The 23,655-nt window shown below is 38.2% G+C and overlaps 2 protein-coding genes and 2 pseudogenes across 4 annotated transcripts; 1 reads left to right on the top strand and 3 right to left on the bottom strand.

Annotated features, from left to right (window-relative positions):
• Nucleotides 1-162: 162 nt before the first annotated feature.
• LOC131653274 (pentatricopeptide repeat-containing protein At1g62670, mitochondrial-like) lies at nucleotides 163-1,947 on the bottom strand. Of its 2 annotated transcripts, none has more exons than XM_058923365.1 (2): nucleotides 1,697-1,947; nucleotides 163-1,543 (listed from the first exon to the last, which is right to left on the bottom strand). In XM_058923365.1, the coding sequence occupies exon 2, from the start codon at nucleotides 1,233-1,235 to the stop codon at nucleotides 258-260; it is 978 nt and encodes a 325-aa protein (XP_058779348.1). In that variant the 5' UTR covers nucleotides 1,236-1,543; nucleotides 1,697-1,947; the 3' UTR covers nucleotides 163-257. The 2 variants fall into 2 exon arrangements, with proteins under 2 accessions (XP_058779348.1, XP_058779349.1); XM_058923366.1 differs by having other exon boundaries at nucleotides 163-1,540.
• Nucleotides 1,948-5,257: 3,310 nt separating this feature from the next.
• The window catches only part of LOC131653272 (putative pentatricopeptide repeat-containing protein At1g12700, mitochondrial), a 75,706-nt pseudogene continuing 57,308 nt past the window's right edge, over nucleotides 5,258-23,655 (bottom strand).
• Nucleotides 15,113-16,702, top strand: LOC131650889 (putative pentatricopeptide repeat-containing protein At1g12700, mitochondrial; annotated as a pseudogene).
• Nucleotides 17,627-22,698, bottom strand: LOC131653270 (putative pentatricopeptide repeat-containing protein At1g12700, mitochondrial). Of its 2 annotated transcripts, none has more exons than XR_009299047.1 (2): nucleotides 20,683-22,698; nucleotides 17,627-19,746 (listed from the first exon to the last, which is right to left on the bottom strand). XR_009299047.1 is itself a non-coding variant. In XM_058923364.1 (2 exons), exon 1 carries the CDS (start codon nucleotides 22,621-22,623, stop codon nucleotides 20,983-20,985), a length of 1,641 nt encoding a protein of 546 aa, XP_058779347.1. In that variant the 5' UTR covers nucleotides 22,624-22,698; the 3' UTR covers nucleotides 19,762-20,892; nucleotides 20,971-20,982. The 2 variants fall into 2 exon arrangements, 1 of the variants encoding a protein (XP_058779347.1); XM_058923364.1 differs by lacking the exon at nucleotides 17,627-19,746 and having other exon boundaries at nucleotides 19,762-20,892; nucleotides 20,971-22,698.

The following is a 23,655-nucleotide window of genomic DNA, read 5'->3' as shown; positions in this document are numbered from 1 at the left end:
AACATAACAACCAAATAACATTCAAAACTGCAGATAATAAGAGTCAACAGCTTTTCACAATCATAAATAATGCACCACGGTAACTTTCTGTAAACCTTCCAGCACTATAGACAGAAAGTTCAAAACAACATCTACTTGAGTAATGCAACCATCAATAAGGCAGAACCACTAAATACGAGACTGGGTGAAATTATGTAATCAGGCCGAAATATAAGTTTAAAATAGTAATGTGCAAAATACAATCATCTTACCTAATTTTATTTAAACAAACCTCTAACAATCATTTCACGAAGAAGTTTCTCTGCCTTTTCATTTTTATCTTTTTTAAAAAGAGAAAGAATAATTTTTTCGTAAGTTTTAGCATTTGGAATGCAGCCACTGTCTTTCATTTTTGACAGCAAGGACAACGCTTCATCAAACAAGCCCTTGTCACAAAACCCTTGGATCATAACAGTATATGTATAGACATCTAGGTTGTAGCCTTTGACCAAAAGATCTTCAAAAACTTTTTGCGCATCCTCTAGTCTTCCACTTTGGCACAGTCCCTTGATAAGAATAGTGTATGTGTGCACACCCGGTTGAATACATTGGTCTTTAAATTTTGTTAACAATGCAATTGCCTTATCGACTAGATGGTTTTTGCATAAAGCATCCAATAAAGAATTGTAAGTAACTATATCAGGTGGTTGACCTCTATCACACATCTCATCAACAAGCTCCAAAGCAGGTGAGATTCTACCTGATTTGCCCAAGCCATCAATGAGGGCATTGTAAGTTATTGTATTTGGGATGATTGTTTCGCAATGCATTTCTTTGAAGAGTTTAATAGCTTCATCTACCATTTTATTCTTACAAAACCCATTAATCATGATATTGTAGCTTTGAGTATCACGAGTCACTCCACTCTGGGTCATAGCGTTGAATATATCATTGGCCTTGTTCACTTGTTTAACCAGACAATATCCATCCAATAAAGAGTTATAAGTAACAACGTCAAGTTTGACGCCTTTTTTCATCATCAGAGTGACCACTGCTTTAGCTTCTTTGACTTTTCCTTCCTTACAAAATGCATCAACCAATGTATTAAAGTTATACACATCAGGGTTTATGTTTTCCAATATCATTTGATTGAACAAACCAATTGCATCTTTCAGTTGACCCACAATGCAAAAGCCATAGATTAATGAATTATAAGTAAAAACATCCGGAGAGATTCTCTTAGCAATTAAATGCATCGTTAACAAGTTTATCTTTGCACATACTATCAATAATTTTAGTGTACATTACCACGTCAGGTTGAACCAACTTCCCATCCACTTGTAATGTACGTCAGGTTGAACCAACTTCCCATCTGAGCAATTGTAAGGCTTGTTTTGTTTTTCCAAGTTTACATAAGCCATTAATCAATGTCCCATAACTAACTTGGTTCAAATGAAATCCCTGTGCAACCAGCTTGAAAGTGCAATGCTTGGTGCAGGTAACCTTTGAGACAGAGAGCCTTGATGATTGTATTCAAAGTTATGGCATCTGGGTGATAACCCTTCTTGAGAATGTTAGCAAATACAGAAAAGGAAAGAGAGGTTAGACCCAATTGAGAAAAGCAATTGATCAAAATGCTCAAAGTGACTAAGTTTGATTCAATTCCAGTCTTTAATTCAATTTGGAGTAATGGTTGGCCTTGAACCTAAAATCTTACCAAATTCAAAGATGGTGGATGGAGTCGGATTTTGATGGAGCAGGCGATTGAACGAAGAAACGAGATTGTCTTCGTCATCGACATGGAATTGAGAGTATAGCCTAGTCGAGTTTGAAGAGAGCAGGTGTCGAAAGAAATTGGGGTTTGGAAATTGAAAACGAGGAAAACTGGGAATGAGATATGACATTGTTGTTTAAGTTACGATGTTGAACTCGATGCAGTGTTGAGGTGTTTATACACAAACCATTGTGTTTTAGTCATGTTACATCGTATAAATTCTTTGAAACACTAAATTAAATATAGTATTTGTTTTGTTAAGTAAGCTTACTTGGGGTGTGTTTGGATTGGCGGTGGATAGAATTGATTCTGGGAGAATTGAGTTTAGTAGAATTGATTTCAATAGAATTGAGTTTAGAATAATTGATTTATGTTTGGATACAATGATATAGAAGTGATTGTCATCAATTAATGTTGTTTGGATAGTTTTAACAAAAGTCATTTTGAATTGGATAATTACAAAAATGGTAATAGATTCTAATACAAATAAAAAAGAAAAGAAGTAATTGATAAGAATTAAAGAGGGTAAAGAAGGAAAATTTTAAAAAGTTGTAATAAATAATATATAATATATGCAGAATTGATTCTACTAAACTCAAAAGCTAGGAATTGTAACTTCTACTAGAATTGCTTTTGGAGTAGAAGAATTGATTTTGAAAAAGTATCCAAACAAGAAAGAAAAACTAATTTTCAAGTTGAAGTGCACTAGAAGTGCTTTTGGAGCTTGTAGAAGCCAATCCAAACATACACTTGGTAATGGTATAAGAATACCAAAATTTGTATTTGACATAGGTATGTTTGATTTAGTTAAAGTAGTAAAACTCAACTGTATTCGACCAAGTCGAATACAATAAATAGTTTTTGTGTCAAAGCCAAAATATAATATTGTATCTTTTAGACTTGGGTTGTCTGGTTTGGGTTTGGATCTTGATTGCGTATAAAGAGTCATGACGTTGTATAGTTTTACACACTTAGGAGTTTCACAAGTTTTGAAAAATAGTTTTTCTCTCATTCTCAATCTCTCGTTTCTCTCTCTTTAATTTTCTTAATCATCTTTCTTGAAAACCCTAATTATTCCAACAAGTTGCTATCAAAGAGCCCGATTCCAATTCAGAGCGAATCTGTAATGGCAAACGGGACAACAACATCAACGCAATTTGTAGCGAATCTACCGGTTTTTAAAGGTGAGAACTACGAGAGGTGGGTTGCGCAAATGAAGGTCATCTTCAAATTTCAAGATATGTCTGAAATCATGAATGACGGAGTACCAGCATTGGAAGTGAATGCAGATGATGTTCAAAAAATTGTGCACAAGGATCAAAAGAAGAAAGATGGGAAAACTTTATTCTTGATTCACTAGTGTGTGGATCCTAACATGTTTAAAAAGATCATTGAATAGGAAACGACCAAAGGAGCGTGGGTTTACAAGTTGAAACGAAGGCCAATCGGTGAAGGCAAGACTAGTGGCGAGAGGTTTTCTACAAAAACCTAGTATAGATTTCGACGAGGTCTACGCACCTGGTGCATGGTTGGAGACAATCAAAGACGTTTTTTCAACTACAGCATATAGAGGGTGGAAGATACATCAATTAGATGTAAAATTATCATTTCTGAATGGACATTTGGAAGAAGAAGTCTATGTTAGTCAGCTACCAAGATTCAAAATCAAAGGGAAGAAGTCGAAGGTGTACAAATTGAGGAAGACTCTATATGGCTTGAAGTAAGCCCCAAGGGCTTGGAATAAGAGAATAGATACCTTCCTGATCGAAGTAGCTTTCACAAAGTGTGTCTCAGAGATAAGAAGAGTCAATGATGCAGACATGGTCAGTCGAATCATTTTATGTCTATATGTAGATGATTTGTTAATTACAGGTGCATGTGAAGCAGAGATAAGAAGAGTCAAGTTGAAGCTGATGTAGAAGTTTGAAATGTCTAACCTAGGGAAATTGTCATATTTTTTACGGATGAAGTTCAAAGACACGTGCAAATGAGTGTTCTTGCACCAAAAGAAGTATGCTCAATACATCTCAAAAAGGTTCAAGATGAGCAATTGCAATACAAATGTCACACTATTTGAAGCTGGAGCAAAGTTGAAAAAAGAGACAGATGATGAGTTTATAAGTATAACACTGTACAAACAAATCATTAGATCCTTAAGGTATCTTTGCAACACAGGACCAGACATTTGTCAAAGTATCATATTGTTAAGAAGATTCATGGATAAACTCCAAGAATGTCATCTCATTGTAGTGACTAAGGTGCTAAGATACATAAAGGGTATGATTGATTAAGTGTGCTAATGCTAATACAAAAGAATACCAACATAAATCCAGAGGTATATGACTATGCTGATTCAGATTTCAGTGGAGATCAAGATGAAAATAAGAGTAATTTAGGCTACATATTCGTGGTCGAAGGCACTTCAATCTCTTGGAGCTCAATAAAGTAAAAGTATTGTGGCTTTGTCATCATGTGAAGCTGAGTACGTGGTTGCATCATATGCATCATGTCAAGTGGCATGGATAGAGATGTTGCTAGATGAGCTCAAGATCATGGAACCTAAAAAAACGAAGTTATTTGTAGATAATAATTCAACTATTTACCTAGCCAATCATTATATGTGTCATGGTTGAAGTAAACACATAGAGAAAAAGTATCATTTTACCAGGGATCAAGTAAATAAAAGGAAGCTTGAACTTGTGCATTGCATGACAGAATGAAAACTAGCTCATATACTCATCAAACCCCTGAAGAAAGTCAGGTTTGATGAGTTAAAGAAAAGCATTGGGATAAGAAGTCTCGAAAACATGAATTAGGACGTGTATCAGAAGTTGTAATTCATTGTTTTAAAAAAAGTTTGTATTCGACATAGGTATGTTCGACCTAGTCGAAGTAGTAGAAGTTAGTTTATTTAATAGAGTCGAACACAGTATATAATTGTTGTGCCAAAGCCAAATATAACTTTGTACATTTTGGGTTTGAGTTGTATATTTTGGGCTTGGGCGTTTATCGTCTATAAATAGTTATGACGTTATATAGTTTTACATACTTAATAGTTTTAACAGCTTCACAAGTTTTGAAATATTTTAACTGCGTCGGTGACTTGATTCAAGTTTTAAAACATTGCTATTTAGAATCGAGCAATATGTTTTGAAAACTCTACACGACATCAATCTGACTCCTTTTTTTAATATAATTTTTTGAATATAGTCTTCTTTTACGCTCATTCCTAAAAATATATTTTAAACATATGTTCTTCAACACCATATTTTTAAAAGATTTTAAAATGAACAAATTTTTAATAATTTTCTTAATATATTTCCAACCCATATTTTTCTAGTTGATACATCTTAAACACTTTTAGAAAAGACTCTCACACATGATTTCTCAACATATATTTTTCTATATGCACAGACCATTGATTGAACTCATGTCCATATAACTAAGAGACTCAAACAAATTCCACTTTTTCTAAAAGTAATACAACAATAACTCTTTGGAAACTTTTATCTAAAAAAAGACAGAAAAACAAATTGAATTAGCACACTAGACATGGCATAAGACATGGTTATGGAAGAAGCAAGAAATATTGATGATACATAATAGCATCAAGAGATATTATGATAGACTCAGTTCCATCAAACTCACAACTCTCAACAAAAGCCACAATAGAAACACACCCCTCTCAGGAGGATACCATTCTTTCTTGAGCATAAAAGCCACAATTACTTTCAGTTTTCTCATTGATAGTTTGTCAAACAATTTTGCAAGATCAGAAAAGGGACGCCAGATGCGGGTGCATTATCATTCATCCTCCAATCCCATGTCATATGCATTATGTTGTACATTATATTTGCTACCAGGCAGGTGAAAGGTTGAGTGTCAATTGTTATTGCCTACCAAAGTCATCGAAACAAAACATTGCTCGAAGTGTCCATGATTTGTCAAGTAGAGGCTCAAACACGACTGAAGGTACATTCCGTTCGATCTGAAGGTACACACAGCATAGCACCAGTATCCATCAAAATCAAACATAAGAAAGTGATAGCTCAACCTACCATCTATAAAATATGACTGGTGCGCAATTTATCATATTGAGAATAAAACATTTTAGATATTCTCACTTGCTACTAAATATGTAGATCCAAAATCTACTTACAAATTGCAATGTATTTTGAAGGTTAGTTTGTCATAATGTGTATCATATATACAACTCCCTAAATCTCAGCTGCTTCATGTATTGTAGACATTATATTGATGGAAGTATTGTAATTTCAGAACAGCAATGACATTAAAAAGACAAGAGAAACAACTCAAAACCAAAGGCAAAGAGACTCTGGCTTCCAAACCTAAAACTGAAATCAGAACGCACAATGTTCTACTTCTCAAACCTAAAACTGAAATCATAAGTTCATAACACATAATATTATGGGCTATGCTTTTAGGCCTAAATAAGTAAACGTATTTTTAAACTACATAACAAACTTATCCACGCCTTTTATTCCAAACACTCATTAAATTAATACACCAGAATTAACGAGGTGTTACACTCTGAGGGCTTTCCTAGCTAGTGACCGTCCACCGAGGTGCTGGCCGTTGATTCCATCATGGAGTTCCTGGAGTACCTCTAGCGCTTGCGAGGCATCGATGCATTTAAGGAGGGGGATGGAGAAGCCTCGTCGGTACAGCTTGTTTTCGAGGATAGTGTATGAGCACGCTCGTCTCTTAATTGTTGAGGCTTCTTTCGCGTCGGCGGGGAGCTCGTCTTTTGTGAGGAAGTTGTACACTGGGGTCATCCAGCATTGGTCGTCCCCGATGGCGAATATCTGTAGAGTTCGCGCGTTATCGCCTATACTTGGCCTGGGCAGAATTTCTTGGATAACCGATTTGTTTCCCCCTTTCTTTCTCGTGCTCGCAAGTTTGGACAGTATGTCGGCGCGCGAGTTGTGTTCTCGGGGGATATGCTCGACTTCCGCTTTGGCGAATTTTTTCATCTTATCTTTGACGAGCGCGAGATATTCGGCGAGTACGTCGTTTTTGGCTTGGTATTCGCCGCTGATATGAGATGCGACGAGTTGGGAATCAGTGTAGATCTTGACCTCTCGTGCCCCTATGTCCTCGGCGAGTCTCAGTCCCGCGAGGAGGGCTTCATACTCGGCCTGGTTGTTCGACGTGTTGAAGGAGAGGACTAAAGATACTTCTATGATAAGACCTTCGCCGTTTTCCAAGATAATGCCTGCCCCGCTGCCCGAGCTGCTTGAGGCGCCATCTACGTAGATGGTCCACTTGTCTTTAGTTGCGTTGGGTGAGTCGGCGATAGAGGTCATTTCGGCTACGAAGTCTGCCAGCGCCTGAGCTTTTAACGCCTTCCTGCTCTCATACTGTACGTCGAATTCCGAGAGCTCGAGGGACCATCTTAACATTCTGCCGGCCATGTCTGGTCGGCTTAGGAGTTGTTTGATGGGTTGATCCGTCCGAACGAAGATTGTGTGAGCAAGGAAGTAGTATTGTAGCCTCCTGGCCGCTATTACTAGGGCCATGGCGACTTTCTCGATCTGTTGGTATCGTACCTCGGGTCCCTGTAGGGCTTTGCTGGTAAAATACACAGGTTTTTGCCCGTCTACGGTTTCTCGGATCAAAGCCGCGCTGACTGCCTCGCTTGAGACGGCCAGGTAAAGGTACAGAGGCTCGTTGTCGTCGGGTCGAGAAAGGACGGGCGGTGAGGAAAGTACTTGTTTGAGGTGTGCTAGTGCTTGCTCGCACTCCTCGGACCACTCAAAGGTTGCTTCTTTGCGTAGCAGTTTAAAGAAAGGGAGGGCGTGCTGGGCGGATTTCGCGACGAAACGTGATAGCGCAGTGAGCATCCCGTTTAATACTTGGATGGATTTTTTATTGTTGGGAGTAGGGAGCTCGGATAACGCTCGGCATTTATCCGGGTTGGCTTCTATTCCCCGTTCGGTCAGATAGAAACCGAGGAATTTTCCTGCTCGGACGCCGAAGGTGCATTTCTCCGGATTGAAGCGCATCCTGCAGGATCTGGCCCGCTCGAATACGCGCTCGAGATGGGAGGTGTGGTCGGTATCCCCTCGAGACTTGACGATCATATCGTCCATGTACACCTCGAGGGTGTCGCCGATCTCCCCTCGGAACACTTTGTTCATCATCCGTTGATACGTGGAGCCCGCGTTTTTGAGGCCGAAGGGCATTACGTTGCAGTAGTAATTTCCCGACTCGGTCATGAACGCGGTGTACTGCTTGTCGCTCCTCGCCATCGGGATCTGGTTGTAACCTGAATAAGCATCCATAAAAGATAATAATTTATAGCCGGCCGAGTTGTCTACCAGTCTATCAATGTTTGGTAACGGATAGACGTCTTTTGGACATGCCCGGTTAACATCAGTATAATCAACACACATTCTCCATTTTCCATTAGATTTCTTAACAAGTACAACGTTTGTGAGCCAAGTTGAATACTTGGCCTCGGAAATAAAATTTGCCTCTAAGAGGTCTTTTACAGCTTTCTCGGCAGCCTCCGCTTTCTCGGGAGACTGCCGACGCCTACGTTGAACTACGGCCTTTGCGGCTGGATTGATGGAGAGGTGGTGGCAGGCGACCTCAGGGTCGAGTCCGGGCATTTCCGCGGCGCTCCAGGCGAACAGATCAGCATTGGCTCGAAGGCAGGCTATGAGCTGCTTCCTCGGAAGGTCTGGGATCCCTTTACCGATTTTCACTGCTTTGTCAGGGTTTTCGCCCAAGGGGACCAGCTCGAAATCTCCGTCCGGAACTGGTCGGAAGGGGTGAGGTGACTTCGACCTCGACTCTTCCCCAGTCATTTGTTCTTCTTCTGCAAACCGGGCGTCCAGGTCGACTGAGATGACATTGGTTGTCTGATGCTGGTCTCCTCGAGGATGCTTGTCTTCGGCCCTCGGCTTTTTGTTGGAGCTGGTCGGCGGAGCGATCAGTTCTAATCCTTTGACGGAGGCGTCGAAGATTCTTCTGGCTGCTTCAATATCGGCATTGATGGTGGCCACTCGTCCGGTCCTCGTGTAGAACTTCATCTTCAGGTGGACAGTGGAAGGTACGGCGGTCAGTTCGGCCAGAGTGGGGCGTCCGATGATGCAGTTGTACAGGGTTTTGCAGTCGATCACCAAGAACCTAGTTTTGACTTGCCTGGAAGCCTCTCCTTCTCCGAAGGTGACAATCAGTTCGACGTAACCCCATGGTTTGGTGGTAGCTCCGTTGAAGCCTTGAAGGTCTGAACCCACGTAGGGAGTGAGATGTGAGTCGTCCAGCTGGAGTGTCCGGAAGAGATGGGAGTACATGATGTCGACCGAGCTGCCTTCATCGACTAGGACCCGTCGAACATCGAAGTTCGCCATTCTTGCTCGGACGAGCAGAGGAATTGTGGCGTTTGGAGCTCCGCCGGGTAGTTCTTCCAGGTAGAATGTGATCGGTTCAGATTTCCCTCGGAACTTTCTCAGTGTGGGGCCGAGGTCTGCGTTGGCGCTGAGCAGCTCATCGAACTTTCTCTTCACTGAACTGATGGTGAGAGAGCCCGGATCTCCGCCGTTGGAGACGACCATGGCGAATGGGAATCCTTCCCATTTGCTGAGTGCGGCAGGTGCCCCGACCGATGGTATGAAATCTTCAGGTCGGGTCACTGACAGGGCTACTTGTAGGGGCCTGTTGTCCGGCGAATTCCCTTCGTTAGAGTTTCTGTGGTCGTCCCTTCGGGAAGGTTCCCCTTTCTGTGTGTATTTTGAAAGGCGACCTTCCTTGATCAGTGTTTCAATAGCGTCCTTGAGGTGAATGCAATCCTCAGTCACATGTCCATGGCTCCTGTGGTATTTGCAGTACTTGGACTTGTCGGTTCCTGGCCTTGCGGGGTTTGACTTCGGGGGTCTGATGTTCGACTTTTTGAAGTCAGTGTTTTGGCATTCGGCTAGGATCCTTTCCCGTGAGGCGTTCAGCGGGGTATATTCGTTGAAACGACCAGAAGGTCCCCGTCGTTCTTTGGTGTCGAGAGACCTGTCGTCTTTCCTTCTCTCGTGCCCGCGCCTCGAAGTTGAGGGCTCATGGTTTGAACTGCGGGCGGCGTCGTTGCCTCGTGACGCTCTCGTGGCCGCAGCCTCTGCTTCCTCATATCTGATGAAGGCCTGAGCCTTGCGAAGGAGGGCGTTCATAGAGTGGACCTCCTCAATCTTGATGGCCTTTTTGAAGTCGCTTCCGGGGAGGAGCCCTCGTTCGAGTAGGTACCTCTTCATGTAGTCCGCGGTCTGCACTTGGACAGCTTCTTTGTTGAACCTGTCGAGGTAGTCTCTCAAAGATTCGTTGGTACCTTGGATTACTGCCTCAAGATTTGCTTCTGATTTCGGTTGCCGACGAGACGCGGTGAAGTGGCTTAGGAAAAGATCCTTCAGTTCAGTCCAGGAGTGGATGGAGTTAGGGGGCAGATTCCTGTACCAATTCATCGCGCCTTTTCTTAGTGTGGTCGGAAAGATGCGGCATTTGATGGATCCTCGCACCACATGGTAGTCCATGACAGCTTCGATGCTCCTTATGTGGTCATCGGGGTCGGTGGTCCCGTCGTAGTGGTCAAAGGCTGGTGGTTTTTCCATCCCCCGGGGAAGACGAACACGCCGGATTTGCTCGGACAGGGGACTGCGGAAATCCTCTTCGTCGCTAGGTTCAGGGGAGTTTGAATGTCTGCCCCGCTGGGATTTAGTGCGTGCTTTGCCCGAGATTTTGCGGTTGTCTTTTGGAGAATGCTCGCGGACTTTCTGCACGGCTTTGGAGGGACCTCGGTGCCCCTGCTCGAGTGAGAGACTCTGGGCTTCAGTGGTTTCAGGTTTCTGATTCTTCCGAGTCTTTCGAGGTGGAGAGCGGGAATAAGACCGCTGGCGCCGGTTTCTTCTCGAGGGGGAGCGAGACCTAGATGGACTGCGCTTGCGACTTCTCCTCGGAGGAGACCGCGAAGAGGAATAGGAACGTGACCGATGGCGTCTCCGTTGGGGGGAGCGATATCGTCGCTTCCTTTCTAGGTCGTGGATGCGGTCGCCCTGTTGGCGGATGAGACGGTTGGTCTTCTGCAGCTCTTTGAGTAGGAGAATGGCAGTCGGATCAGCGCCCTCGGGAATGTTGATCTGTTCCTCCTCGTCCGGGCTACGGCTTCTTCGTCTGCCAGAGGTGTGGGTGAACGAGGAAGCAGGTTGCCCGTCTCGGGTATCAGTTTCATTAACCACTTGGAGCTGATCTGGTTCAGTCTGGGGCCGGGTCTGCCCGTCTTCCCCGTTCTGAACTTGTCCTTCAGGATGGGCTTGTTCAACGTTCTGGACTTGTTGAAGGCTGTGCACATGTTGAATGTGCTGAATCTGTTGCCTCTGTCCGGCAAAAGCACGTTCCTGCCGACGGCGGTTCGTCAGTTCGCGGCTGGAATCTTCAATCAGTTGTTCTAGGACAAAGGGATCAGGACTAGGTGTGTTGTTGTTGGCCATGACGATGGTGAAAGGTTATGCTTTGATCTTTGTTAAAGAAGGGGGAGCAAGGTTCCCCCAGACGGCGCCACTGATCGTACCTGATCAGAAGAATCGTCAAGGCGCAATATCTGGCTTGAAGAGCAAGATGGGGGGGGGGGGTACCTGCAAGGTTCTCCGATGCTTAAGTCAGTAGCTATCAGAGAATGAGGTTTAGAGTTAAGAATAGAATACCTGACCCTCTAGTGAAAGAGGGTATTTATAGCCCCCAGCGCTAGGCCAAGGTTCCCTAATTGGGCCAAATACAACTGGTGGCCCACGTGCTAGGGAACTGCCAGAACGTCCCATGCTAGGGCTGAGTCAGCAGGAGACTCACGTTCTGGATGCACATAGCGTAGGGTTCGGAGATGGTTGACCGAATCCTTCGCTGAGACGTGACGCGTGGTCTTCATGCGTGGATAACTCCTTGATGGTTATCTAGTAAGTGGGCCCAAAGGTTTGGGCCTGCTCGGCCAGGGTCCTCGCGACGGGCAGCCCCTATCCGTTGTCCAGTAATTGGGCCCAAGGGAAGTGGGCCTGCTCGGCTGGTAATCAAGGGTTGGGCCTGGTCGGCCCAGACCAGAACACTTTACATTATATTGGTAAAGGTAGTCGAGCGAATCAGATTGAAATCAAGAAGCAAGTACAAATTAACAATCAGATTTCATCTTAGGAACACAACCAAACTCAAGTGTACTCGAGTGCACAGTAAGTCACATCACACCACCTCATACCTTTTTAGGTCACACGTCAAGAGGAAAGCGGCAAAACATTTGAATGATGAGACTGCATTTATTGTTCACGTTCCCCATTACTCTTTGTCAAAATCAAAGCAATACATGTCAAGTGACACTTGTGCAAACATTCTCAAGGGCCATCCACGATTGCTGAAAGAATCCCCCAACAACAGGAGGTCCATTTATCCAACCTGCTCCGTCAGGCCCAAGGTATAAATATATTCGCAAAGGGTTTTTCAGGTACATAATCTCTAATCCTCACTTTCACTACCGCTATTTTGAGCCCTAAACTGACTTGGGCGTTGGAGTTCTAATAATGTAGTTACCCCCCCTTTAATCCATGTATTAGAGATTTACGACGCCGATTCAAGATCAAACAAGTCCCAACTTTGTTTGCTTAAGTCCAAATTTCAAATTTTCAGTAAGATTGGGAACTGCTGCTACATATACCGGAAATTTTTATACATGTACCAGTATTTTTATACATGTGCACTCCTTTTGATAGACTATTTCCTACCGGAAATTTTTATACATGAACCATAAATTTTAATACATGTGCACTCTTATACATTATTCCCAGGATCAAGGTTTTAATTTTTCATTTACGGGAAATTTTAAATTTCCGATATCAATTTTAACTTCTCCACGTACCGGAAATTTGAAATTTTCGGTATGTAGCATCATCAGGCACGGCAAATCGGTAAATCCAACAAAGTTTCTGGTATTTATATCACTACGCCAAAAAGGGCTTTAGACAACGCACCTTAGACAGCGCTTCTGAAAAGCGCTGCTAAAAGGGGTGCTTTAGAAAGCGCTTTACAAAAGCGCTGGTAAAGGACCACATTAGCCAGCGCTTCTCAAAAGCGCTGTCTAAAGTCAAATAATTTTTTAAAATAATATCTTAAAAGTGTTGGTAAAGGCCCATATTAGCCGGCGCTTCTCAAAAGTGCTGCCTTAGATTATCATTAGAAAGCTCTTCCTGAAAAAGCGCGCTGCCTTAGGTGGATTAAAATTGAAATTAAAAAATAGTTTCTAATCACTGTTATCGTTACTTTCTATTCTCCAGTACTATCGTTCCTCTTCTCCCCAACGAAAAACCCTAGAATCTCACGAAAAATCTCCTGAATCCACGAACAAACCTTCTAAGTCCACGAATAAACCTTCTGAATTCGAAGAACCCTAATCGAACCCACGATCGTGAATTTCCTCTTTCTTCTCTCACGAAAATCCCTTCAGTGAATTTGAAAAACCCTAATCTAACCTGCAGTTGCGATTTTCTTCTTCTGCAAAACGAAATCGCTTTCATCTGGGTTTATATCGTTCTTTTTTGGTATTAAAGGTATGAATTTACTTTGGCATTGTTTATAGAATTTCAATACAAGCTCATAGCATAAGTGCTTAGCAAAATAAGTTCAATAAGCTTATAGCATAAGTGCTTAACACTTTTCTAGAACCTGAAATCAGAATTAACTCGACTACAACTCCGATCAGAAACTCACCGTTAAATCTTACAGCGCCACCGAAGTGGTAAGCTCTTCGAATTTCCATTATATTTATTCACATGTTAATTGCATTATTATATGTTAGGTTTCTGAATTTTAGAAGGTTGCTTTAAGTCAATTATATCATATCTGTATGTGTAATTCATAATTTTTCCTTTTATTGTTCTTTAATTTTGTTGTCGGTGATTCGTTTTCTTGAGTTAATTTGACTCTCTATCCTTTTGCTATGATATATGCCTTAAACATGATTTAGGGTTTGAGAATGAGTGGTTTTGTATACTGAGATGTTAGTTTTTAATTTTGAGTTACCAATTGGAATAATATGATCTTGTTGTTTGAGTAGTTTCTGATTCATAGGGGAAATAAGTTCTGATCTTTGGTTTAGTTTCTTATTCAGTTTTGATCATTTTCAGTCCTTGATTTGGATGATCTTACATAGTATAGAATCAATATTCTGCTGTTTGAAATGCTTTAATATATAATATAATCAATGTGAGTAGTTTGGTGTTATTTGTCATTTTAATTTATAAAGATTTTCATTGTTTTGCCTAAAACTATATTATATAAAATTTTATGCTACTATAAGTGTTATGGAGTAAGTTATTTATTAGCTTGAGGTTGATGATAATTTGGTGTTTATGAGTTATGTGATCTACCGTTCATTTAATCTTTGTTGGAATGCTTTAGCACTATCACTGTTAGTGTTGGCTAACATTTATAAGACTATTCTTGAGAACAACAATAACACCTTCTTGTGTTGATTTTAGGCCTTAGAATCACAAAAACAAACATTAAAATGACTGAATGTAACTATGTGTATCACTGTTATATCAAATACTGGCACATACTCCTATTACAACTTAGAACAAATACTAGTATAGTATTTATGCTGCTATTATTATTGATTTTGAGAGTCCATGCATGCTGAATATCGGTATAGTGTTCTTCTAATAAATATGATCCTTAAAATCTCTACTAATTAGTAAAGATTACAACACTCATTTAAAATCTATGGTACTGGTACCTTGTGATCATTCATTTATATAGCTTCTCATTCTTTTTTTCCCAGGGTGATAAACGTTGGTCAGGAACATCTTTGCTAGCTAGGAGTTACTTGTGAAGAGTGAAATTCTGACCATTTCCAAGAATCTTACCGTGTGTGGTTCCAGAAGTTGCCGACTTTCTCTATAGGCAATTAGTTGTTCTTTTGAAATAGTTGCGTGAATAATTATAGTGTTTTTGTTTACCTTAATTAGTAGTAATTCCATGGATAAAAAATGGATGACTGTCGATCGGTTGTCAAAAGAGTACAAGAATGGGGTATTGGAATTCGTTAAGTTTGTTGTTGAACACGTCGAAGACTCCAGAAATCTGATATTTCATAAAACCAGAAATTTATGTACGGTATCAGAAATTACAAAAAATCTGATATTTTACAAGGATAATTTAGTAAAAACGCCCTACTTGAGAGGCTAGCATGTATAAAATGGGGGTGGCATGTCAATTCCTGGCATGATTCCCATTCCAATTTCAATTTAAGATTTTGGGTATTTTTTTCATTCCAACACAACAAACACTTTGTTTGGTGTGCCGACCGACAACACAACAATGTCATTTTTAAGGTCTGCTGTTGTTTCTGTTTCCTTTCCAAATTCTAGATCATACTCTCACTGTCTCCAACATTTCAATGATGATGTTGTTGATGTTGTTTCCTTGTTCAATCGAATGTTCCATAAGAAACCCACCCCACCCGCCATTGAATTTGGCCAGATTTCAGGCTCTCTTGTCAAGGCCAAAAAGTATCATACTGTTGTTTCCCTTTCCCACCAAAAGGAATTAAATACAGTTGCTCTTGATTTTGTAACTCACAACATCCTCGTCAATTCTTTCTCTCAATTGGGTCATATTACTTTTGCTTTTTCTGTTTTCGCAAATATTCTCACGAGGGGTTATCACCCTAATGTCATAATCTTCAATGCACTCATAGGGCTCTCTGTCTCAAAGGTCACCGCCATCTAGCATTGCAATTTCATGACAATCTGATAGCTCAAGGATTTTAGTTGAAACAAGTTACTTATGTGACATTGATCAATGGTTTATGTAAACTAGGTGAAACAACTGCAACACTACAGTTGCTCAGACGTGTTGGTGGAAAGTTGGTCCAGCCTAATATGGTAATGTACACTACAATCATTGATAGTATGTGCAAAGATAAACTTGTTAATGATGCATGTGATTTATATTCTGAAATGGTTCCTAAGAGAATTTCTCCTCATGTTTTCACTTATAATGCATTATTCTATGGTTTTTGCATTGTTTGTAAATTAAAAGAAGTAATTGATTTGTTTAATAAAATGATATTGGAAAACATCATCCCGACTGTGTATACTTTTAATATATTGGTTGATGCTTTGTGTAAGGAAGAAAACCTAAAAGAAGCGCTAAATGTGTTAGATATGATGATTAAAAACGACATTAAACCTAATGTTGTTACATACAATTCTTTAATGAGTGGATATTATCTAGTAAACGAAGTGAACAAGGCCAAAGAGATATTCAACATTATGTTCGAAAGAGGAGTGATTGCTAATGGTTGGAACTACACTACCATGATCGATGGATTTTGTAAGGTTAAAATGGTGGATGGAGCTATTATTCTCTTCAAAGAAATGCATTGCAGAAATATCATTCCAGTTACAATTGCTTACAGTTCTCTTATTGATGGTATGTGTAAATCGGGAAAAATCTGACATACTTGGGAGCTTGTCGATGAGATGCATGATAGAGGTCAACCACCATATATAATTACTTATAATTCTATATTAGATGCTTTAGGCAAAAATCATAAGTCGACAAGGCAAATGCTTTGTTTAAAGAATTTAAAAACAAAGGTATTCAACCAAGTGTGTGCACATACATTATTCTTATTGATGGATTGTTTAAAGGTGGAAGCCTAAAGGATGCACGAAAGCTTTTTGAAGAACTTTTTGTCAAAGGCTACAATCTTAATGTCTATATATGTACTGTTATGATCCATGGATTTTGTAACAGTGGCTTGGTTGGTGAAGCGTTGACCATGCTGTCAAATATGAAAGACAATGGTTGCATTCTAGATACTCAAACTTATGAAATCATTATTATTTCCCTATTTAAAAATGATGAAAATGATAAAGCTGAGAAACTTTTTTGGTAAGTAAATGCGAGAGGTCTACTATAAAATCAAAAATAGGTCAGATGGTTATTTAGACCTTCATGCAAGATGTTTGGTCTTAAGCTGTTGCTCTTATCTTTTGAATGTTATTGCTATAATGTAATCACAATAATAATTTCATTGATACAATTTACCGTTGGATTTGTTTCCACCAAAAAATTTACTATCACCTGTAGTAGTACTACAATTTACAGTTCCTCTATTTTACAACTTTGTTGATCATTCACAGTTTAAAAACATGCTGAAAATGTAAGTGGGATCATGGATGCATGTTTTCTTATTAAGGCCTAAAAGCATGGGCCATGATATTTAGGGTAAAAGGTTGGTTAGAGAAGTAGAACATTATAAGTTCTGATTTCATTTTTAAGTTTGGAAGCCTTTGGCTTTGAGCTGTTTCTATTGTCTTTTTAATGTCATTGCTATTCTGAAGTTACAATACTTCCATTAATACAATGTCCATTTGATTCATATCCACCAAAGTCCATGTAGCAATTGGGCTGTTTATTTCTATTTCCAATCCTTACAAATCCAAATGTAGATTTAGAACACAGGACTTTGCATTATAGATTCAGGGAGTTGTATATATGTTACCAATTTATATGTAGATTTTGATTCTACATGTTTAGTAGCAGGTTCTGTTTCTTGCAACTATGTAATACAAAAGTCAAAGTGCTTCGTTCATATTTGTCTATGTGTTTCATAATTGGAGAATCAAATATGTCACAAGTACAATCTTGTTTGTAAATTTTCAACTCGTATATTCAACATAAGAAATAACTTGTTATGGCTTGGCTGTAATGAATTTACAGTCGGAAAAGTTCCCGGCAATATCTGCAGTTTTGAGACATAATTTATTGTTCGTAATTGAACTTAGAAAGATGTATTGGTCATAAGATAATAGGTTGATTAAGATTTGGTCTTAGGGCTACTAAATTGAATCGAGACAGAACAGATATCTTTTCATTTATTATATCTAAGTTATACTTGTTCTTCTGCATAGTATTTTGATCTTGCGAAGCTTAACAGTTTCAGAATGTTAGTTAAACTTAAGGCTAAGTTGCTAAGGTACAGGTATAAGCTAGACACTTGAGTGAAGTAAGAAAAGAATGACTTTATGTGTTCTTGTGGCTAAATTAAGCTACTGTGAGATGAGTTACTTAGGTTGCATTACAGGTGCACAGTCTACTCAAATATGTGTTAAAGAAAAGTATTGCGAACTAGGAACAAAGGTTAGAGTTTAGAACATGAATGCTTTGTAGGGAACACAGTTCTATTTTCTACATAATTGCTTGTTTTGGTAATAAATTGTTTATAGAAAATGTATGAACTTGGAAATAAAGTTTTGTAAGATTTTAGGATGAGTTGAAGCCCCAAAATCTAGTTACTCAAATGGTATTAGAGAGTGTTGCAGGAGATGATTTGTTGAACGTGAAAATTCATTGAATATAAGTTTGAATTCACCGATTCTAGAACATGTACTCCGATGCCCTTGTCCTATTGAATATAAGTTTGGATTCACCGATTCTAGAGCATGTACTCCGATGCCCTTGTCCTCCATATATAGTTGTGTCATTCTGAGATGAATGATTATTTTACATTCCCATCCTTAACATTCATGCACATACAATTACACTTTCTGCAGGATAGGCTGCCGTAGAATGTGTAGAACTGCTTCCAGATGTTGACACTCTTATTATCACATGATTTATGAAGTAATGAAAAAAGAATCAATAGTTACCTACCTCTAATAAACAGGTGAAAAAATAATTCAAGCACAATAAGACAAACATGTTTCCATTTTCACTTTAAAATAATATAAAATAGAACAAAATAAAAGACACTACATCAAAGTGAAGATCAACAAAACTATCAAGTCATAAACAATGTTATAGTTACTCGGAAATTGACAAACACCCATAAAGTTATTAATTGGTGGTCATTTATTCTAGACATCACCTTATGTAGGCAAATAATTCAAATTGGTCTTAAAATTGAATACTAGTACAAATCAAAGTGATCCTTGAAACTTATTTACGATCATAAACTTATTTACGATCATAAAATTAGTTTGGACAATCTATATTGTTTAGTTTCTAATCACAGCACAATATAGTACATATGTCAATAGGATTTGGCGATAAGCATTAAGAACAAGCATGCTGAAACCTCCCAACTATACTTAGCAGCATTAAGAACAAGCATGCTGAAACCTCCCCACTATACTTGGCACTTGCCTACCGTAAAGCAATCCTTGTTCTATCATAACATGAAGTGAGATATTCAACAACAATAGAAGTTATGAAACTCATGAAGTATCACATTTGAACACCAAGTATATGGATAGGTAAGTTGTGCTTGCCTGATCAGCAAAAGACATATAGAGTCCTAGAGCTTTACGAAATGATTCTATCTGCAACTACATGTGAGTAAATGCAGAGTCAATTTATCCTAAAATCTTACAAAACTTTATTTCCAAGCATATACCAAAATTTAAGACATCTCATCCAAAACTGCAGCAAAAGCAATTATGTAGAAAATAGAATCATGCTTCCTACATAGCATTCAAGTTCTAAATTCTAAGCGTAGGGACCAAACAATTTGCAGACCGATCCAGTTCTCAATACTTGTCTTTAATGCATATTTGAGTAGATTTTGCAGCTGTAATGAGGCCTTAGTTACTCATTAGAAAGTAAAGTAATGTAGCCACAAAAACAACTTAAGTCATTCTCATCTTACCTTTCTTGTGAACATTCTTTCATATACCAAGGTTGGGATGAAATGGATAGATTCAAGTCTTCGACCAACAAGCTTATGATCCAAACCAAGGGGATAATCCAGTTCATGTAATAAAAATCATATCGACAAACCACATTACAACAATCATTAATAATTCCAGCGTACAAAAAACACCATACAAAAGCAAGTGCAAAAAATGGAAAAAAAAAAAAAAAACTTTCTAACTCCAGCGTACAAATAACTCCATAAAAGGCATATTGAGACAGAAGCGTTACTTTTGCTCCATTAAAAACTTCTACAATAAATGAAAAAGTATCAATCAAAAACTGTAATATAAAATTAAGTCAGTAAATAACACATCAACATACAAAAACAACACCATGTTTCTTGAGGCATTTCTTTTCCTTTCAACATGCTTTCAAAGAGCTCTTGTAACACCAATACAATTAGTCTACAAATGTTCTATAAAATAGACTAGAGTAAAAAATCACATATAACAGCGCTAACATAAAACATACTTTATGACACATCTATATGTGGAGGAGCAGGAGATCCGAGTACATGTTCTAGAATCAATGAATCCAAACTAATATTCATTGCATTTTCATATTCAACAAAGCATCCAACATAAGCTTATGCATCCCTTGAACACTCTCAACCAGCATGATACATTAAGTATCTATATAATTGTCTCCAACTTTTACAGATTCACAAGTAATGAAAGTATGAAACTTTGTTGGCATATATTAAAAAATTGCAGAAAAGCATTCAAGTTCTAAACTATAAGAATTTGAAGACCATTCCAGTTTTCAATGCTTCTCTTTAAAAGCATTCAATAATCAGCACACCATGTTTATGTACAATGATATCAATTTTTAACATTATGAACACACAAACCCCAAAAAAAGGAAAAGAAAACAAATTTCTGTAATAGTCTAAATTACAAAACAGAACTGGTAATGAATTAAAGAATCAACATACGAAACCATCTTTCAAGCCCTCAAATAGGAGACTCTCTATAAAAGAGACTAGAAACTATACTTGGTTATGCATCAGAAACAAAAAATAAAGTAGATTACAGTGTTCCAATAAAACACAATATCTTGTAAAATTAACTATAATCTTTTGATTTTAAGACTATTTCAGCTGAATTTTGTTATAGCATTCAGTACAATCATTTGCTGAATTAGATTCAAATGTTAGTAAGATGTATGACCGGACAAATTCTAACCTCTCAATCCAATTCTAGAAGCCTCTGAATATGCTGAACATATCTACTGCCAACTATACTCCCTCCGACCTTATTCTTCAACATGTTTAAGAAGTGAGGTTCCTCCATTTATATTCAACATGTTTTACAAATGCGAATCAAAATTATGTGCACTTCAACATGTACCCCCTTTAAGGGATCAAAAGCCTTTTTTTCCATTAGGTGAAGCAACTACATAACATTAAATGATGAAACAGTATTGAAACATAAATTCAAAATAATAATGTACAACAAAGACAAATATCTTACGTAGTTTCAATCTTACAATAGACCTCTTGCAATCATTTCACGAAGAAGATTCTCCGCTGTATCATTTTCGTCTTTATCAAAAAGGGAACGGATAATTATTTCGTAAGTTATGGCGTTTGGAATGCAACTCCTGTCTTTCATTTTTGATAGCATGGTCAATGCTTCATCAAACAAGCCTTTGTTACAAAATCCTTGGATCATAATGGTATATGTATAGACATCAAGTTTGTAGCCTTTGGCCAAAAGATCTTCAAAAACCTCTTGTGCATCTTCTAGTCTTCCAACTTTACACAATCCATCGATAAGAATATTATACATGTATGTGTCTGGTTGAATACCCGTATCTTTAAATTTTCTTAACAATGCAATTGCCTTATCAACTTGATGGTTTTTGCATAAAGCACCCAATATAGAAGTGTACGTAATTATATCAGGTAGTTGACCTCTATCACACATCTCATCGACAAGCTCCAAAGCATACGAGATTCTCCCCAATTTGCACAAGCCATCAATAAGGGAACTATAAGTTATTGTATTAGGAATGATATTTCTACAATGCATTTCTTTGAAGAGACTTATAGCTTTGTCTACCATTTTAATCTTACAAAATCCTTTGATCAAGATACTGTAGCTAAAAACATCAGGAGTAATTCCCCTTTGGGTCATAGTCTTAAATATAATATTAGCCCTGTTCACTTCATTTACTAAACAATATCCATCCATTAATGATCCATACGTAACAACATCAGGTTTTACACCATTTTTCATCATCACGGCTAGCACATTTTTAACTTCTTTCACTTTTCCTTCCTTACAAAATGCATCAACCAATGTATTAAAGGTATAGACATTGGGGTTTAAGTTTTCCCATATCATTTTATGTAACAAATCAATTGCTACTTTCAATTTACCAAGAATACAAAATCCACTAATTAAAGCATTGTAAGTGACAACAGTAGGAGAAATTCTCTTAGCAACCATTTCAGAATATAAATCACATGCATCGTGAACAAGTTTATCTTTGCACATGCTGTCAATAATTGTAGTGTACATTACCACATTAGGCTGGATCATCTTTCCATCCACTCGTCTCAGCAACCGTAGAGCAGCTCTTGCTTGTCCTGCCTTGCATAAACCATTTATCAAGGTTCCATAACTAACTTGGTTCAAATGATATCCATGTGCTACCAAGTAGTCATGAAATTGCAATGCTTGATGGAGGTGGCCTTTGAGACAGAGACCCTTGATGAGTGTAGTGAGAGTTATGGCATTTGGGTGGTAACCCTTTTTGAGAATGTTTGCAAAAACAGAAAAGGAAAGAGAGATATGACCCAATTGAGAAAAGCAATTGATCAAAATGCTCAAAGTGACTAAGCTTGATTGAATTCCAGTCTTCAATTCCAATTGTCGATGAAGAGAAACAGCGTTGGAGTAATGTTTGGCCTTGACAAGTGAACCTAAGATCTTGCCAAATTCAATGATAGAAGGGGTAGGATTGTGACGGAGCAGCAAGTGATTGAATGAAGTAACGAGATTGTCCTTCTCTTGCTCATGGAATATTTGAGAATATAGCCTTGTTGAGACGAAGGAACGAATGAATTTAGGGTTAGAAAGTATGAAAAGAGAGACAGCAGCATTGTATCTGAATGACATTGTTGTCGATGTTGCAATGAGGTTAGGTTGGATCTTGTCTGTACAAATTTCTATTATATTCCAAAATCACTTTAGTATTTGTTTTTTTTTCTGTTGCACTTTACTATTTATTAAAGAAATGTTTTAAAAACCTGATCCGTTATCAAATAGATGATGATACCGAGTTACTTTATTGGACAAATCCTTGTTTATTGGTCAAACAACACAATTAAATCAAATAATTCTGTTTAATAATATTAATAGAGAGACTAACATAATCCAGTCACGAATCAAAAGTAAGAAAAAAATATATTGAAAAAAATATAAATAGAAGGAGTAACATGATTTGGTTAAATTTTGTAAGAGATTTAATAGAATTTTTTTTTTCTCAGGGACTAATCTAACCTCTGTAGTTTTTGTGAGAGAATAAAATAGATTTTCACTCATATATTTATTAAATATATGAACGGAATGACTCGGTCTCTAAAAAATATAATAAATATTTTACAAAATTTTCAAATTTTAAAATATCATAATTTTATAAACTTATTATTTAAATCCAAATTATAAACATAGTTATCAATACAACAAAATAGCACAAAATAAAAATTAAAATAACTTTTGAATAAGGTCTAATTACAAAAAGGAGAATTTTCCAAATAAATTTTCTACAAAAAGTACTTATATTTTAATATTATGTTTTTGAAAAATTATCAAAAAGACATTGTGTTAAGAAGAAGGCCAGCAGAATTAAAAGAAGGCTCAATTGGCTTAAAGATTTTGTGTGAACCCAAGAGGGGTGTGTCGCTACCGCGAAAAATGGAATCAGAGTCGCCACTAATATATTCATCCCATCGCGGGAAAGAAATATCAGAAACCTAACTCGGAATAAGAACAAGGTCTTTCGACCAGAGAACAGGGCACGGGAGTCGGTTACGCAAGGGGAAGGTGTTAGCACCCCTCACGCCCATCGTACTCGATGGTATCCACCTATGTTTGTTTCTATCTAAAGGGTGTATAATGTCTAAACCTAAATGCGAATGAATGCAAAAG

The sequence above is a fragment of the Vicia villosa genome, linkage group LG2 (genome assembly GCF_029867415.1).
Source record: "Vicia villosa cultivar HV-30 ecotype Madison, WI linkage group LG2, Vvil1.0, whole genome shotgun sequence".
NCBI classification, from domain to species: Eukaryota; Viridiplantae; Streptophyta; class Magnoliopsida; order Fabales; family Fabaceae; genus Vicia; species Vicia villosa.
Note: the sequence above shows the minus strand (reverse complement) of the source record. Positions and strands in the feature narration are given on the sequence as shown.